The following is an 18,184-nucleotide window of genomic DNA, read 5'->3' as shown; positions in this document are numbered from 1 at the left end:
GTTTGTGGTGGTACATAATCTAGCTATTAGGACTTGATTGCCACCCTTTTGAGTCATATACAATCAAAACATCACACTTCACTACATAAATTGGTTTAATTTTTTGATAAATTAAAAATAAAAAATAAAGTCAATGTATTCCTGTCTTCAGAAGCATGATTGAGGTAAGTAAGGAAGTACGGTGGGGTGACCTCCATGTCTGTGTGCGTAGCCTCTCAGCATGCCAGCAGGCCAGGGCTCACCTACCTCCATGGGGTAAGGAGCACTGAACTCCACCTCTGCAAGGTTCCAGGAGGCACTGCCTGGACTGTCCACTCTCCAGATCTCCTCATACAGGCCAGCCATATCCCGGGTGTAAAGAGTGAAGACATTGTCGTTGCCTTGCTGAAGCTGGTAATAGAACGAGAGGCAGCCAGACATGGGGGCTGTGGTCATCGGAGAGATGAGCTGGGCCACCTCCTGGAAGTGCTTGACGTAAACAGAGTCCACGTACATGTAGTGGCCTGGAAGTCATACAAACAGAACACAGGGGAAGACAGGCGGGTAAGCTGCAGATGAAACTGTGTGTTCTGGGACCCACCTCAACATAATCCATTGGAGGGGTAAGGAGGAAGGTGCTCGTGGGTGCATAAATGTCACAGCTGGAAGATGGACGCACGAGTTTATTGCACACTGCAAATGCCAGCTGAGAAGCAGTATAAATTTTTCCTTTACTTTTGATTGAGGTAAATTATCCACACAGGAAAGATGTGTCATCTTTGGAGTGTTTGATTTTTCACAGATGACTGCACCACTATATCAGATGTGATTCCTTTCCAAGCCTTCTTTGAGTTATAAAACTTCAAGACTGTACTGTCTTTTATGTAAAGAGCACGGAGAGACCCTCCTGGACACATTTCATGACTTATATCCAATGCATACTGTGTGACTGAATGATACTAAGGGAGCTTACAGCCAGGGCTAGTGTTTGGGAGTCCAAACCTGTGACGCCGTTGTTGCTATACCCTGGTGACAACAGCACCCAGCAGACCCAGAGCCATTCAGCTCTTCTAAGGGCAGAGGCTAAAACAATATGGAGAGTGGGAAGAGCTTTGATTTGCTATTGAAGAGAACGGACTTGGAATCCCACTTCCTTGGCGAGCTGCTGGGACTTAAGCAGATCTCTGAATCTGTCTGAGACTCAATTTCCTGGGCTCTAGAATGAGAACCCTGACATCCTTTGCTATCTGGATGAGATTAGATCCAGGAACCCCTGGGTATATTAAATTCTGTGAATACTCAAGTCCTTCATATAAAATGGACTAGTGTTTGTGTGTAACCTATGTGCATCTTATATGCTTTTGAAAGTTTTATTATTTTTGGTTTATGAGTGTAGCCTTTAACGGTTGGGTTGCCTTCCCCAGGCTTAATATGTGGGGAGGTGCTTAGTCTTACTGCAACTTGATATGCCATGCTTTGTTGATACTCATGGGAGACCTGCCCTTTCCTAAACAGAAATAGAAGAGGAGTGGACTGGAGGTGGGGTGGGAATAGAATGGGAATGGGGGGGGGAGGGACAGAGAGGAGAGGAGGGAGGGGAAACTGAGGCTGGGATGTAAAATAAATAAATTTATTTTTAAAGTTTTTATTTATTCACTTATAGACAGAGCCTTGCTGTGTAGCCCTGGATGGCTTCTAATCCCCAATCCTCTTGCTTCAGGCTCCTGAAGGCTGTAATTACCGCCACACAATACTACTCTTGGTTTGTTTGTTATTTTTTTTTACATAGTGTTAGGTATCAAACCCTCAGCTTTGTACATGCTAAACAGGTGTTCTGCCTCTGAGCTACACCCTCAGCCCTTCTTATGTGCTTTAAACCACTTGTAAATAACTTAAAATAGTGATACAATGTCATTAACTTTTCTTGCTGTTTAGTGGGAAAGAGCAAGAGAGAAGTCGGCAACTGTGTGACATGCATGCAGTCACTTTTCTGATTGTGTTTGTCCACTGTTAGTTGAATTCACAGATGAGGAAGCCCCCAGTTGGGACAGACAACTGTGCTTTCTTCTAGGGTTGCTGGTATGAAAGGAGATCATGTATGTATAGTGCTCATTGTGTGCCTAACACAATTGCTCACTGTAGTTATAAGGAAATAACAATACAGTTTATGAACCTAGAGCTATGCTTGTCCTATGGTCTGCTTCCTATAAGGGGGAGTCATTAGCACTAGTAGTAATTTTCTATACTTTTATTTAGGTTATGACGAGAAGAGCTATGCAGTGTGGCTTGGACAGAATTTTTTTTTCTATTTATAAGCTCAGAACAGGTATACTGTAATTTATTTGTTTGTTTTTAGGATATAGTGGTGTATGATTGTCTGTGTGTGGGGACGTTGCATGTGAGGGTACAACATTGATGTTTATGAGTCTTCCTCAATAACCTCTTCCTTGTTCTTTGAAGTAGGGTCTCTCAGCTCAAGTCAGAGATTGGAGACATAGCTGGCCTGGTTGATCCCCTAAATTTGCCTTCAGAGTTCTGGAACTAGAGGTGAGCCTCCCTACTTACTTTGTTTCTAGGGATCTGAACTCTGGTCCTCATGCTTGGATGACAAGCACTTTACCCAGTGAGCCATCTCCCCAGGCCTGATCAGATCAGAGTATGAGAGAGAACTTGATTCAGTGAAAAGTTTATCAAATACAGAGAGAAGTGCCTGGCTTCTCTCAGATGTAGGAAAAGGCAAGAATCTGATTGTAGAGCGGTGGGGACCAATTTTGTTGCTGATGACTTTCCAGACTTTGATGGAGCAAAGGCTCTGACTTTTTCCTTAGCCTGAGCGGGCTACAGCACTTCAGAAAAATCGTCTCAAGAGGACTGCCTGTGTGCATAGTTATACCCATTGAGAAGGTCTGGCTGATCCCATTACTCCTAAAAACTGGAAGAGGTTCATATAGTCAACCAGAAATAGCATCATTCCTTTCCTGGAACTATAGAGCACAATTCTCATTGGCCACGGGAGAAGTGGCCTTTGATCATCTGCAGTTTAAGGGCATCAGTCTAAGATTAAACAGCGGCAGGCAGGTAAAGTGTTTTGCCCATTGCCCTTCTTTTATGTGCTGAACCCTATTATACTTCCCCAATCCCCAAAAGCCAGCCTGGTTGAAGGAGTGGAGGAAAGTCAAAGAAGAGAAAAGTGAACACACAGAAGGAGCCAGAACACAAACTTCTCCCTGCTGCTGCTGCTCTGTGGAAGAGCCTGAGAGACGACCTGCGTCCATAAGACATGGGAGATATGCCCTGGCTGGACCTAATCCTTGGAAGTGAGGCTGTTGCTATGCGAAGATGCCTAGGAAGCCACAGAGACTTGTGTGAAGACCCAGCAGAGCTTGTGCGAAGGCAATGCTGAGGAAGTAAACAAAGCCACATCCCCAGTGGGTGCTGATGCCAAGACCCAAGCTGTGCAAGGCAGACGGAATGCTTAGGTGCCGTCCTGCCACTCGGGGCTCCATCCTAACAGAAGTGAGGAGAATGGCGTGGCATATGGAAAGCTGATTCAGCCTTCTCATGGGCTTTGGAGGAATAAAACAACCCTAATCTTATTCTGAGTTTTGCAACTTTGTCCAGCTCCTTGCAGAGTGGCACTCCGAGCAGCTTGACTTTTAAAACCTCAAGCCTCAAGAAAATAATGAATTCTCCTCATTATTTTCCCATCAATTCCCTTCTTTTTGCCAAGATGCATAGGAAACAGTGCTGATCCGAGCTGTCAGCAAGTTACCTCACGAATGGTTTTGTTTTACTTCATGAAATATTAACAAAGAAGAAACCCCAATGAGGTGAATCGGAACTGGAAAGAGACGAAAACAAGATAAAAACCACATCCCCTCCCATATCACAAAGAAACCTCAATTCTTAGTGCAGAATCTGTTTCTATCTTTCAACAGGAAGTTGGGGACAGTGTTCATTTGAAAAGTCAGAGCTCCCTCATTGTTCGGGGGAAACTGGTAAAAACACGCATTCAAAGGAAAGAACCCTGGTATCCACAGTGCATTCTGCAGATGTTGTATGCACTGTTCCCCTTTCTACAGCAAAGAACTGGGAATGTGTCCTTCCACACCCCGGTCTCTACTGCATGTGGCTTCACTTCTTACCAAACACAAAGGCTTAAGCTGCTTCCAGTATGTGAACAAACGTGAGCTGAGTCCCCAGAGAGCAAACTCTGCTGCTGCAGGCAGATATCTGGACCATTTAATTTCTCCTTGGCCACCCAAATTGATAGAGTGAGGAGAAAATCAATATATCCAATAGAAGGCAAATGGAATGAGAGAGGCAATCTCTATTTTCTTTAGAGTGTTGGTAGTTTTGTTTTTCTGCAAGAGTCATACTGGTCAAGTCTTTGTCATCTTGCAGGCAAGTCTCTTTAGACAAATATTTTGGAATCTTCAGAAATCACCTTCTTATGCCCTATCCTGAGTAAGGCGTGGCTTTCTGGGAGTTCATGCATGAAGTGGAGTCCACCTACGAGAGAGTTTACACCCGCTGCAGTGGCAGAGTTGGAGGAGTGGAGCCGTCCTAATGGATTTTGGGCTTGTTTTAATTTGATTATTTATTGTTATGCCTTGTTTTCCCTTTTGGAATGGGATTGCTTTCTCTGTGCTATTATATGTTAGAAGTATGTAACTTTTTTTTTTCAATTTTTATAGAGCCTCATAGATAGACAATTTGACAGCGTTGGAACTGTTGAGAGGTATAGGGTAGTTTAAAGTTGGATGGAATGCATGTTATAGTGTAATGTAGTTTGGAACCTATACTGATAAAGAATGAAAGATTATGGCTTAAAAATGATGTTTGGGTGTCAAGTTGATGAGGAGTGTAATTGAAACAGAAAGAGTTAACTGTTAGGTTGACAGATGTTGGAACCATCTTGAAGATGGGCCTTTGGGTGGGTCTGCGGGGGGGTGCTTTATCTTATGATATTAATTGCAGTGGGAAGACCCTCCCACCATGGGTCGCATTGGCCCATCATTCTCTGCTTCTTTGCTGTGGAGACCATGAGACTGACAACCTCAAGCTCCCACCCATGTGACTTCCCCTATGATAATGGACTGAATGATGACTTTTATGAGCCAAATAAACCCCTTGTCTCTCAAGTTGCTCTGTCAAAGTATTTCACGTCAACAGGAAAGAAGCTAAGGCAACATGTACCCTAGCTATTGTTCTGGGAAAGAACATTTTTAGACAAAAATCTCTTCAAAGTTCGTGACTTTTCACATCACCAAAGCATGCAAGAATGCCTGGTATAGATGTGTATGTGTGTGTCGCCTATGATGTGTATATAATGAACAGGTGCGTTACTATATATGACATGAGAGATCCATGAAAAGCCTCTTCCTGGAGGTCAGCTGATGGTTTGCTGGAAGGGAGATGTAAACTTTCTCTAGACTTTTCCCTTTCAGTCATAGTGTCTGATGCTTGGTATGAGGGGTACCAAACAATGCTAGAACTGCTTGCCTTTGGGAAATGTTTTAGAAATAGCCCAAGGAAAGTGGAAAGGGTTGGAAAATAGAAATGAGGAAATACGATGGACAGAATGAACAGAGGACAGGGGCAAGTGCAGTAGCAAGTAGTAGCTCTCCATCAGTAGAACATAGAGGCCTTTAAGGATGAACGTATTGCGGTCCTTTTCACCCTCCCTTCCTTTTTTTTTCTGGTGTCAAATACAAAACACTTATATGTATTCAGAAGGCTCCCACACAGCTCTGAAATTGATCCCAATGAGCGCTGAAAACAGGGATTTTAATGTGTAGCACCAGGCCAAGAGAGAAGTAAAATATGCAATGCAAAAACATCTTGACGATCACTGGAAGCAAATTCCTCACCTCACCTGCAAATAGGTTAATGGTGACTCTGGGAAGCTGAGGGGTGGCTCTAGGAAACCCAGCACTCTGAGAACTGAATAGAAGCTGGGGGACTCCTGGACTAGCTCATTCTCTGTCCCTTACTGATCCAATATGGCCAACATGGTCTGTGGTCATGGAAGAAGACCTGTAGATTACACTCTTTTAAGGAGAGTCCTCATTCAGGAAATACAGACATACGAACAGTTTGACACTCGTCCAGAGGTTGGTTTGGCTTCTCCTAAGAAATCCCCATTCCTGCAGGCCAGCTGGCTCTTACCATCAATGGGGATGACAGTGGCACTGTGAATAATGTCATCAGAAGATCATGATGCTCACCACCTTGGAGCTAATTTTTGAGTGGCTACCTCTGTGTAGCTGTGAAACAGAGACCCACGGTGATTACAGCTTTAACTTCCTATCATTTTTGGTGCTTGATTTATAAGATATAACAGAAGAACCATCACTGAGCTAGCCTGGCACCACATGTAATGAGAAAGTCACCTGGTGTTTCTCTTATGAAACCCCTAGACATTGTTATCAGCTTTATTTATTTAAACAAAGGTTTTGAGGGTGCTGGCATTTTACTGTTCCAAGTTAACCCACCTTTTACAATATTCAGGTGGATTTGTGGGCATCGTTGCTATTGCTGGCCATCATTCACTCTGAATAGAACCCTCATTTCTATAGATTCTGTAGATTCTGTGGCCACAGTGGATTGTGTGTCTTTAGGGCTGAAATTTCGGTTAGGTTTAGAATTCCAAATTTCTGATATTACCAAAAGTGCTAAGCCTTTCTTTTAAAATTAGGAAGTGAAAATGTTTTTTTTGGGGTGTGTGTGTGTGTGTCATCGTCCCTCATGTGACTAACCCGAATTCTATCTAAAGGGCTACTGGAGTATTAATTTATTCCCTTATTCTGTGGTCTTGTCCTCCACTTAGCAAGACAATCACCTTCAGGGTGCTATTATACCCATTGTGTGATGTTGTCTCACCCTGTGTTCAAAGACCTCTGCTGGCTTCCCACTGTCAGTGAAGTCCAAATCTGCTCCCGCATTTAAGCTTTTTAGATTTTCCCCACATGGTGCTTTTTCACCCCACCTCACCTCTCTCTTCTTAGTTCTTGCAGTTGGTGCAGCTATTCACAGCATCATTGCTTCTCTCCTCTCTTCACTCTCTCTCTAAAGCCACACCTCCCCTTCGAATCCGTTTACTTCACTTGTGTGACTTACAAGGGTTCCTTTACCTCCAAATATCTATCACTTTGCTTTTAAATCCCAGCACTCGGGAGGCAGAGGCAGGTGGATCTCTGGGAGTTCGAGGCCAGCCTGGTCTACAAGAGCTAGTTCTGGGGCAGGCTCCAAAGCTACAGAGAAACCCTGTCTCAAAAAAACCAAAAAAAAAAAAAAAAAAAACAAAAAACAAAAAACAAAAAAACCAAAAACCAAAAAAAAAAAAAAAATCCAAGAAAAACCACTTTGCTTTTAATTCTGAATACTTATCAGTGTTATTTTATCTCTAAATGTTCATCGCCTTTCTTTTTGTAAGGGAAGAGGATAATTCTGACAACATTTGGCAGATATGATCTTGTTTGATGTCCATTTCTGGGAGAAAGTGGTTCTTTTTCTTGGCAAGTATCTCTTGAAGTTTGGAAGCAGCCTGGTGGCTTGTCGTTTTCATTGCCATTTTCTTCACTGTACCCAATTCAAGACCAGATGAATAAAAATGCTAAATGCAAAGTTGGGTTTATCTCAAGCATACAAGCCCTACTTAGAAGCGTGCTGGCTACTTAGAAGTATTTTGTTCTAAGTAACCTGGACATGTTGAAAAGGAAAAGAAAAACTCTGTAAAATAGAGGCTGAAAAGCAGGGGCTAATTAACCTTTTGTCAGCCCATATAGTATTTTTCTTTATTTTGGTTTAGAAAATACACACTAATTTTGGGGTACATATTTGAGAAATTTCAAAACCTACCCCTCTCTTCCTGAATATTTTAAGGAAAAAAAAATCAAAAGATCATATGAAGTGGGCTCACGTTTGTGACAACACAATCAGATCTACTCTGCATGTCTCAACTTTCTAGATAGCCACAGTTCTCAGTAGCTAGCCACTTGCTTAATCTCTCTGCTTGGCCCTTGCAGGAAACTGAGTCTGAGACTCAATACAAAGGAGGAGGGGGAGCATGAACAAAGAGAAGAGCGAGGAATGTCAAGATGTAGACTCTAGAGTCCAGGTGACCTGCAGAATGGACACACTGGGGGCAAAGTCGAAGACATGCTTTTAAACGTTTAGATGTCAAGAGACTGCAGTCAGCGAGAGCCAATAGGGAACCACGGTTATGTATCCCAGCAAGACTCCATGCTGTTTCTCGTCATATGAAATTGACTAGGATGTGTCAATAGTGAAAAAGAAAAGCGGGGGAGGGAAAGTCAGAATCTTCTCAATACTTAGTAAAGGCCATAGAGTCGAGGACTGGGATGTTTCCCTCCCAGAGGTTTTCTCCTTCTCCCTCTCTGAGAGCCTCGCCTCTGCGTTTTCCTTGCAGAGTGTCCCTGTACTTGACCACCAGGGGGCCCTGTTGCACACCTCAGCAGAATAATCTTTAGCATTGAAAGAATTTCAATCTTTAGCATTGAAAGAATTTCCTGGGAAATTTTTAAGGACTTGCCAACCTGCAATCTATTTTTAATGAGGATCGGAATTTTTCCAGCCTTGTCTTTAGAAATAAGAACACAGCCAACAAAGAAGTGAAACCATCCATGGACACGTAAAAACACCCAAGCTTATAGACGAGCTAAAAACCTCTCCTTTTATGACTTCCTTCGCGACAAGCTTATGTCTGCAGTTGTCCCTGTCTCAGAGGTTGTCCTTCTTCCTCTTCCACTAGGTCTCCCAGTGTGATTCCCCACCCTTTCTTCTACTGACAGAAGCCGGGAGGTGGGAGCTGAAGGCAGGGTTCACCCTGGGAAGGAGACTGCATTTGTGACTGGCTCACCCTGCTCGCTCCTGAAGGTGTGGTCCTGTGGGAGGACAGAGTGGGTGTTCTTCACAGTTCCTCCTCCAACAAACCAGTTCACGTTGGGATTCCAGCGGTTCACAAAGCCACAGAGATGGTTTTCTTCAAAGTCACACTCTGGAGGAAGAAGCATAGACATGCATGTCACGGACCTGCAGTCACACCTGGGGACATGCACACTTGATGTGGGATTCCACTTTGCATGCTGTGAATATGTTTTATTGCCATTGGTTAATAAGGAGTCGTCTTTGGTCCTATTGCTATGCAGAATAGAGCAAAGCAGGAAATCCAAGTGGAGCTAGAGGATTAAAAAAAGGCGGAGTCAGGGAGGCGCCATGTAGCTGCCAAAGAAAACAGACACACTGGAACCTTGCCCATAAACCACGAGCCACATGGTAAATGTATAAAATAATAGAAATGGGTTCATTTAAGATGTAAGAGTTAGTTAATGAAAAGCCTAAGCTAATAGGCTGAGCAGTGTTTTAATTAATAGACTTTCTGTGTTATTATTTCAGGTCCGGGCGGCCAGGAAACAAACAAGCAGCCTCCCTCTACACACACTCCCTGCGGAGTCTGCCCTTTGTCATTCTCTTCCTCAACCATGGGGGCCTGTGGACCAGAAATTCTGAACAAGAAGGGAGATCCAGTAACGAATCAATGCGCTGCTTCTTCATTGCCCCCTGAGCCATAGTCCTTTTCCCCATTAGCTCTGTGGCTTGCTGTGGGACTCACCGTCTCTCTGAGTCAGTTTCTTGCTGTGTGAATCGGAAACAACAGGCCCACATTATCAGACTGCAGGCACGGGCAGTTCTCGGTACAGCACCAGAGCACCGGACATGTGGCTCATGCTTGAAATAAGCTGATGGTTTTTTTGGTCATCTGTTAAACTAATTAGTCAATGTTTGGTTCCAGGGACCAAGACCAGGGTCTTGCACATGTTCAGCACACACTTCACGGCTGACCTATGTTCCCAACTCCACTGAGTCTGTTTGAATGTACCACTTTAGGGTTGTTTCCTCAGCTCTAGGCATTTTCTGCACCTCCCTTTCTATGACCTACTGGCCCAGTCCCCCATCTCTTTATGGTGAGCAAGATTCCCAGAACTCATGCTTCCAAGATGCCAAAATTTCCCCCACTTTTCTGATGACTTAGGATCTAGGCAGAATAGATAGGACAGGCACACACCTGGCCCAGGGTCCTCCTGCAACTCCTGCCTAGAGACGAGAGATACAGAAGTAAAACCTTTGAGGACATTAACATGTTTGCTATACATTGTTCCCCATTAACATTTTTTTTTTTTAGTGGGAACAGGGAATTTATAAACCCAATCCAGCTGCCGACACCATAATCTTGCAATTACAAAATGAAGGACGATTGCCATCCTGCTCTTCTCCATTGCCCCATCCACTTCCTCACTGGGTCCCACCTAAGGGAGGTGGACAGGTGACATCAGTGCTAGTGGCCAGCGCCATCACTGCCAGGTTGCCATGGTGAGCTAGGCCCCATTACAGAGGGAATAGCCTAGCCAGAAGCAGTTTTGACTCCACAGCCACTGTTTCAAGGTGCTAGTAATTCCTCCTCCCTTGTCCCATTGGCAAGTGAGGTAACAGCTTATGAGTCACAGCTGGTCCTGATTCTGGTCACAGTGGCAGTGCCTGCAGGTGTCTTTACCCTGCACAGCTTTTGGTCTCCTTGATGGTGATGGGCTTTCTTCAAATTACAGAGGCGAGGTTGATCCCCATCCCACCCCTCCACTTCCCAACCCATCCCCACCTTCCAGCTCCCACCTTCCCGCCAGGATCCTGGCTGGTACAGTTGTCAGCAAGCACTGACAAATCTCAAGATTTCTTTTCAAATTTCCACTACAGTCTCTGCCAACTGATGCTCAACATCTAGCGCCAAGGGCTGCCGCAGAGTGTAATAAAAAGCAAAATCCTTCTCAGCATGCCAGGCACTCGTCTAAGCTTTTGCTATGAATTCACTTAATCCTCAACATAGCTCCTTGAGAAAGGTACTATTATTAACCCAATTGCACAGACAAGGAGCCAAGAGAAGTGGGCACAGAGCAAGGAGGGACGGCAGCACGGCAAGAAGATACACTTCTGTGGCGTCCTTTTTGTTTCAAACAAATCAGAAGCCACTAGGTCATGAACACTTCTGGAGTGCTCACCCTCAAATCCACCTCTTCTCAGACCTCACGGGAACCAACTCTGTTTTGCAGCCGATGACTAGAGCCAGGCGAGGGGGTTGGGAGGTGTAGTGAGAGACTGAGACAGCAGGTGACGCTCCCCAGTTGCATCTGACTGCTTCAGTGTGTGGAGGTGCAGCACCTAGGCTTCTCACGGGAGAAGAAACCTGGATGGAAGCTCTGCCTTAGAGGTATCAGTTAAAGACTAAAACAGAGAAGCTGTACCACAGGGTGTCTGCATAGGCTCCTCGTACAGGATCATCTTTGACTCTCTGCTCCCTTTGGCCCGAGTCCTCAGTCTAAACACAGACAATGCTGAGGCGTCTCGCAGATCTATCGACTTTTTTCTTTTGCAATGCTACTCCCCCCCCCCCCCTTTTTACCACGCCCCTGGTTTAAGGTCCTCTTCCTGCAATCCCTGTAAAGTCAGAGCCTCTTCCAGGAGTTTACTAGCTCCTATGCATCTGTATTTTCCTTGTCTCCAGCTCATGGAGACCAGTGACATCATTGGAAAGCCACAGCTGGACGCCTGTCCCTTGCAAGCTAACTCTTAACACTTACCAACCTCATAATTAGGTAAACCCAGGCTCCCAGTCCCGAGACCAGACTCTGGAAGAAACTCCATGATGGTTACCAACTGCTCGACTCTGGCCTTTGTGCCTGTACGCTCAGATCCTTTCTCCTACCAGATTTTGTCCCCAGACAACCTTCTATGTGCACCTCCACAGACGCCAGCCCCTCCGTGCAGTGCTCACTGGGTAGTTATGGTCAGCGGCAGACGAGGAAGTGTCAAGCAGTCATGGGGCAGGGGCTGTCCTCTTTTCCTGCCTTCTCAAAGCTGCCAGGCAGGCAATCAATCCTGCCCACACCAGGCAGGATCCCAGTGACAGCTTTGATGATGAAGACAGCAGTAGCAGTGTATCAGGAAAGTAGGTGACATGATGGATGTCTGCTCTTCTGGCAAACAGAGTTTCTGATGGCCTTTCACAGCAAGCCAGCCATTGCTTTTATTATAACTAAGGGAGGTTAGGGAGCATTGCTGATGGGTAAAAGTGTCTATTTCTCCTTCAGACAGTTAGAACAAATGCTAATGAGCTTTTCCACTGAAGACCGAGGATCAATGTACCATCTTCAGGCCACCCTTGCAAAGAACAGAAGCTACCAGGCATTTTGCAGCGTGCTCTATGACACACTTGGCCTTTAGGATCGATCTAGCACTTTCTGGCAGTGGATTGTAGGGAGAGATTTGCACTCTGCTGCCATGATCACAAAGCTCACTCACCGATACAGTAGCCGGCTGTCATCTTGATTTCAAAGAGGGCAATGCTGGCTGTGTTTCCTTGTCCCAGGACACCTTCTATCAAAATCTGTACAACATATGGGGGAGAAGGGGGATCAGGCATCAGAACACCATGTTTCCTGTCTATTATTTCAGTTCTTAGTTGGGAGCTGTCATTCAGTGTGATTCATGGCTGTTGAGTGTGATTCTTACTACTGCATTTGTTCCTGTGCATCCATGAACACATACATGTACACCGAGAACTTTGACATGGACAAAGTGTTCAACAGATGCACAGAGTCCAATGTCTTCCAATGCTGTCTTAACTTCCACATCCTCCTGTGTTCATGGAGGCAGTCACTGGTGGATATTCATGGAGATGTGCTGAATGGAACTGAGGGCAGATGATACAGGGGCAAAAAAGGGGGATGTTGTTGTTGTTGTGAGGAATCGATGGATGAGAAGGCAGGAGCCCAAACTATCAGACATCTCCACATGAGATGGGAAGGTTCAAAAGTTAATCCATAATTTCTACTTTGATGAGAAATTGAGAATTTTACACAAAGAACAGATAAAAGCGTGACAATCCATGTGGTTAATTTCAAGAAATGTTAGAGTTCACATCTGGTCCTGTTTCTCAAATAGCTTTTTCTCCTGTGGTTTCAGCAGGATATTTTGTAATGATGTGGGTAGATTTGGGGTCTGATAACCATTGGAGGGTGGTGTGAAATAGGACCTCAGACTCAGTGTTCCCTCCCTCAGTGGCGGCCTGGTGGAGAGAGACTCCCAACAGGCTGGGCTAGCCTGAGATGCTCTGTTTTAAAGCCTTTCAAAGGAAGAGGTTGAGCCTAGGAACGGAGCACATTAGGAATGGGGTTCTCCTGGTGGCTCAGGGACACACACTGTCATGTTATATGGGCCACCCTCCAGCTCCGTTTTCTGCTCCACTCCACACCCCTCCCCTTATAACTTCTGCCTTCCTCTCAGAGCTGACAGAACAGTTAGCCTCTCTGAAAAAGAAAGGAAACATGACTGGCAAATAACTTTCCTCTTTCAAAGTATTTGATTATCTCATTTTATGATAATGTCTTGCTCAAAGTTTGGAGCAACTAACCCATGAGGAAGATAACACAACATATTCCACAAACAATTTAGAAGGATGACGCAGAATTGTTGGCAACAAAAATACTCCAGAAAGTCCATTTTCACTGAGGAGGTCAAGTTAAGCACCATCTAGTCTTATGTTTTAAATAGATGGGAAAGTTCATGAAGATGCTCTTTTAAGGAATAAACAAATATTAATTTACATTAATTTTGTATGCTGCAATGAACCTTACTGACTTACCTGTTATAAAACATGGTTCTTAACCTGTGGGTCACAACCCCTTTGAGGGTCAAACGACCGTTTCACAGTGGTCTCATATCAGATATCCTGCATATCAGATATTTACATTATGATCCACAACAGTGGCCAAATTAGTTAGGAAGTAGTAACAAAAATATTTTATGGTTGGGAACATGAGGAACTGTATTAAAGGGTCTCAGAATTCGGAAAGTTGAGAACCACTGTCATAAGACCTCGTGGAACATAAAGCTGTAGTAATTGGAGCAGCAGGGCTGTGTTCTTAGCACCCCCGGCCGCCTGCCTGGCTAGCTTATGCCCGAAATAACAACACACAAACTGTATTCATTTAAACACTGCTTGGCCCATTCTCTTCTAGGCTAATTCTCACATATTAATTTAGCCCATTTCTAATCATCTGTATGTAGCACCCCAAGGTGCGCTTACTGGGAAGATTCTAGCCTATGTCCATTCTGGGTCGGAGCTTCATAGCGTGCGTCTGCCCAGGAGCCAGGAGCATGGCGTCTCTCTCAGGCGTCTGCTCCTGAGAGAAGAGATGTCGAGACTCTGACCTCACTTCCTGTTCCTCCCAGCGTTCTGGTCTGATTACTTCACCTACCTATGTCCTAACCAATAAAATGGGCCAGGGCAGTTCCTTTATTAGCCAATGACCTTCCTCCATCATAAAGCAAGTCACAGGTCTCCTATCTTCCTCCTCAGCCCCGCCTACCTTGAATTTCTTGGAGCTGTTTGGAAGATCCAGACTGGCTATGAGCCAGCTGTCTGATGGCTCCTTAGTGGACCAAAGCAAGCGATCGAAGCTTTCGTCCTCAAATCTCAGGTAGAGGTTCAGCTGGCTGGGTTCTGACACGGGGCCCAGGGGTGCGGTTATCTGGTAGACCAGGCGAAGGCAGTTCCATTCCTCCGCCTGCAAATCAGAGCTCAGCAGCACGGCTTTCTCCCCTTGCTTAGCAAAAGAGGTGTCCACATAAACATAATGACCTGAAAGAGAGAGGAGCCCAGACATGGAATTAGTCTTAGAAATGGAACCTTTTCGTCCATTAAACCCATGAGAAAGGCAGACCCTGCAAATGCTTTGTCTCAACCCAACAGAATTGCCTGAACACTGGCCTCTGATCTGTGAAATGGGCATGTCTCCCCTGCACTCCATGGGCCACATGCACCCCAGGATAACTGTTAATGCATCCCAAAACACTCATAAAGGATGTTATACGACAATGTTGAAAGCTGGGCACCCTTACATGGTTTGGCCAGACCGCAGCCACTTCTCCACATGACAACAGGCTGGAGTTGAGCAGTGGTCCTCGCAAGAAAGTGGAGTGCCCTGTCCAGTTTTCTATCCCTTCAACTCCTCTGAACTCTAACACTGAGGCCAAGCATCCGGTGCTTTTCCTCATCCTACACCAGGTCTCCTCAGCACATTGCACAAGGCACCCTGGCTCTCACATGGGTGAGGGTGCAGGCTCCGGACATTGAATCTAGGGAGCAATATGAGCAGGCTGGACCCAAAAGCCTCAAAATGAGATAACTTGGGGCACACAACCATCTCCTTACACAGTTCTCCCCAAAACAAATCAGTTAATTTGCATTTAACTTGTATCATTAGAATAGACTAAATTGATTTAGTTACTCAGTCTGGCTCTTGGGCCCTATCCAGACAAAGTGTAAGCTGTTTTTCTTTTAAATTAAGAATCAGATTCCCTCTGCCTAGACTCTTTCCCATCCAAATACAACTAAATGGAAAGTGTACGTAGAACACATTGCATACATAGGGCTTGGAGAGGGTCACACCCATTTTGTCTTCCTCTTTCATCTCTTCCTCCTTCTCCTTTCCTTGTTTTATTTCTCTCTTCTCTCTCTCTCTCTCTCTCTCTCTCTCTCTCTCTCTCCTTCCATTTCACTCTTTCTCCTTTCCCCATCCTTCTTTCTCTATTTTCCTACCACCCTCTTCTCTTTCTGTCTCTGTTCTGCTAATACGAGTGAGTGGTATTCTGCGGGCTGGACTAGGGTATGGAGGGCTGGGGAAGGAGTGAAGCCAAGGACACCAATGTAAGCCTTCCACACTGTTCTGGCCACCTGGACCTCCTAGCAGAGTGATTCACTTGATTATTGGTCTTTGGAAGTGCAAGCCGAAGGCTGCAAATGCCCGGAAACTCCCACATTTGTGTCCATATCTACATAGTGTCTTCTACCATGTGGCCGCCCACTCCACCCCTGGTAGTTTGAGTACTGAGCCAGAAAGCTCTGAGATACATGTATGTTTTCCTTCGGCCCATCCTCCGTACATATTGCCCCAAATAACCATCCCAGCTAGGATCATCAGTGGCCAGTTCGGGCAGGCTGGAAGCAACCCAGCGAACGATCAACCTCCATGTAGGACACAGAATGCCATCTTGCTAGCTGGAGGATCCCAAGATCAAGCTGATCTCCAGCAGGCAATCTTCACGGGGCAGTCGCTCACAAGTGACCACAGCTTGAGCTGTGTGAAACATCTCAGCCCACCCCAGTGTGGCAAGCCTGATGCCTAAAGCTATTGTCACCACCAAGTATTCTGGGTACAGCTAGTCTTCAGGTACCAGGCATTGCCCTAAGCACATGATACCCATTCGCCATTCACCAGCTGTGGTGCCTACTGGCTCCCAATGATGAAGTTGGGCTCTTGATACCAAGGAGTTTGCTAGTAAAGACTTGGATCACTGTGACGGCGGGGGCAGTGTAAGTGCCACCCTGTTTTCCCAACTCTGCTCAGGGGCATCTGAGTTGGCAGGTAGCTAAATGGAGTGTGGATGGGATAGGGTGCTGGTTAGATTTTTTGTCACCTTGAGGCAAGCTAGAGTCATCTGAGAAGAGGGAACCTCCAATGAGAAAATGCCCCTATCAGATAGTCTCCCATCCTGTGGAGATGTTTTCTTGAATGGCTGGTGATGTGGGTGGGCCTAGCCCACTTTGGGCAGCACCGTCCCTGGAATGGTTGTCCTAGGGTTTGTAAGAAAACAAACCGAGCAAGCTAGGAGATGCAAGCTGGTAAAACAGCACTGCTCCATGGTCTCTTCTCCAGTCCCTGCTTCCAGATACCTAGCTTTGTTCCAGCCCTGACTTCCCGCAGGGATGGGCCTGATCTGAAAGTGGAAAGCTGAAATCAATCTTTTCACTCCCAACCCCCTGTTGCTTTTGGTTCTGGTCTTTATAACACCCGCAGAAACCATAACTAAGATAGATACGGAGCGTGGGGGTGTGGAGAGTGTTTCCTGTGGAAGTGAAGAGGTGGAAATGGGGCATGAGCCAGCATCCATGATAAATCCCAAAGTTGCTATTGCAGAGGCTAGCTCCCCTGGGCATTTCCCAGTTTCTTCTGCCTCAGCTCCTTCCTTCCTTCCCACATTACAGAAGAGAAAGCTCGAGACTTGAAGCTGAAGTTTTCAAACTTAAGTCTGGAGTCATCTGGCGGGTTACTTCCCCTCCCAAGAAATGGGGCTCATTCTCTAGGCACTTCTTTCCTTTTTTAATATTTAGTCAAATGCTTTTTAATATTCAAGACAATTACCACCAATATTAAGCTCTACCTTTCCATGATAGTTTTAATTTTGCCACCGTAATTACATTCTATAAAGCCACAAAACTATTATCCGGCTAGACATGCTCTTATCACCAGGTACTACTAAGTTTAGTAAAAAGCTGTTTCTGAGTGATGGTAACATTAGAACACCTGTTAGGGATTCAAGACATTTACTTTTTAAAAGAAATTCTTTTAACTTTTACTGATTCTTTGTGGATTTCACATTATGCATCACAAACCTACTTATCTCCCTGTCCCCTCACTTCCATCCTCTGCCCTTGCAACATTCCCACTAAAACAAAACAAAATTAAACAAAAAAACAACCAACCAAAACAAAACAAAGAGAAGAATCTCAACATGGAAGCTGTAGTGTGGCCTGTTGGGTCACACAGTTTACCCGTTAGTCCATTCATCTTTACTAGTGAGTGTTCATTGCTATGAGTCACTGGTCTGGTTTGAGGCCTCTGGCTTCTGCTACACTATCGATAATGGGCTCTCTGTGGGGCTCCTCTTGGATATCCTATTGGAGATCCTGCAGTTTTGGATCTGGAGGTTCATCTTCTTTCTTTGCCCCAACAGTTCATTGATGAGGTGGGTGTTGGGGTGAGCTAACACTAAGCTCTGGCTCTGGGCCGGGATGGTAGCTAGGTTGGTCAGCCTGCCAGCTTTCCCGCATCCTCAATACCCCGGTGAGCTCTCCAGCACTGTTTGGCTAGCTCACCCAAAGCAGCCTGCAGCAAGGGGCTGGGGGCCAGTTCTCCTGCTGTTAGGTCCTCAGGTCCAGCTCACCTGCACTCACACCACCAGGGCCAGCTCTAGTGCTCTGCCCATGTGAGCTGGGCACCTTCTGTCTGTCGCAGAAAGTGCATCATGGGTTCCTATAGCATGATCGGGAGGGAAGAGACGAATCTAA

At 45.4% G+C, this 18,184-nt stretch overlaps 1 protein-coding gene across 1 annotated transcript in view; it reads right to left on the bottom strand.

The window, feature by feature from the left end:
* Positions 1-14,720, bottom strand: part of Mamdc2 (MAM domain containing 2) — a 67,204-nt gene extending 52,484 nt beyond the window's left edge. The window contains exons 1-4 of the mRNA XM_041662149.1: positions 14,424-14,720; positions 12,355-12,439; positions 8,864-9,001; positions 247-503 (exon numbers count right to left, since the gene is read on the bottom strand). Of these exons, the coding sequence (XP_041518083.1) occupies positions 247-503; positions 8,864-9,001; positions 12,355-12,439; positions 14,424-14,720 (777 nt within the window). The remainder of the gene's footprint in view (positions 1-246; positions 504-8,863; positions 9,002-12,354; positions 12,440-14,423) is intronic.
* Between the last annotated feature and the right edge of the window lie 3,464 nt (positions 14,721-18,184).

This window comes from Microtus oregoni, unplaced genomic scaffold, assembly GCF_018167655.1.
Source record: "Microtus oregoni isolate MIOR12 unplaced genomic scaffold, Mior012 000012F_ref0000307, whole genome shotgun sequence".
NCBI classification, from domain to species: domain Eukaryota; kingdom Metazoa; phylum Chordata; class Mammalia; order Rodentia; family Cricetidae; genus Microtus; species Microtus oregoni.
Note: the sequence above shows the minus strand (reverse complement) of the source record. Positions and strands in the feature narration are given on the sequence as shown.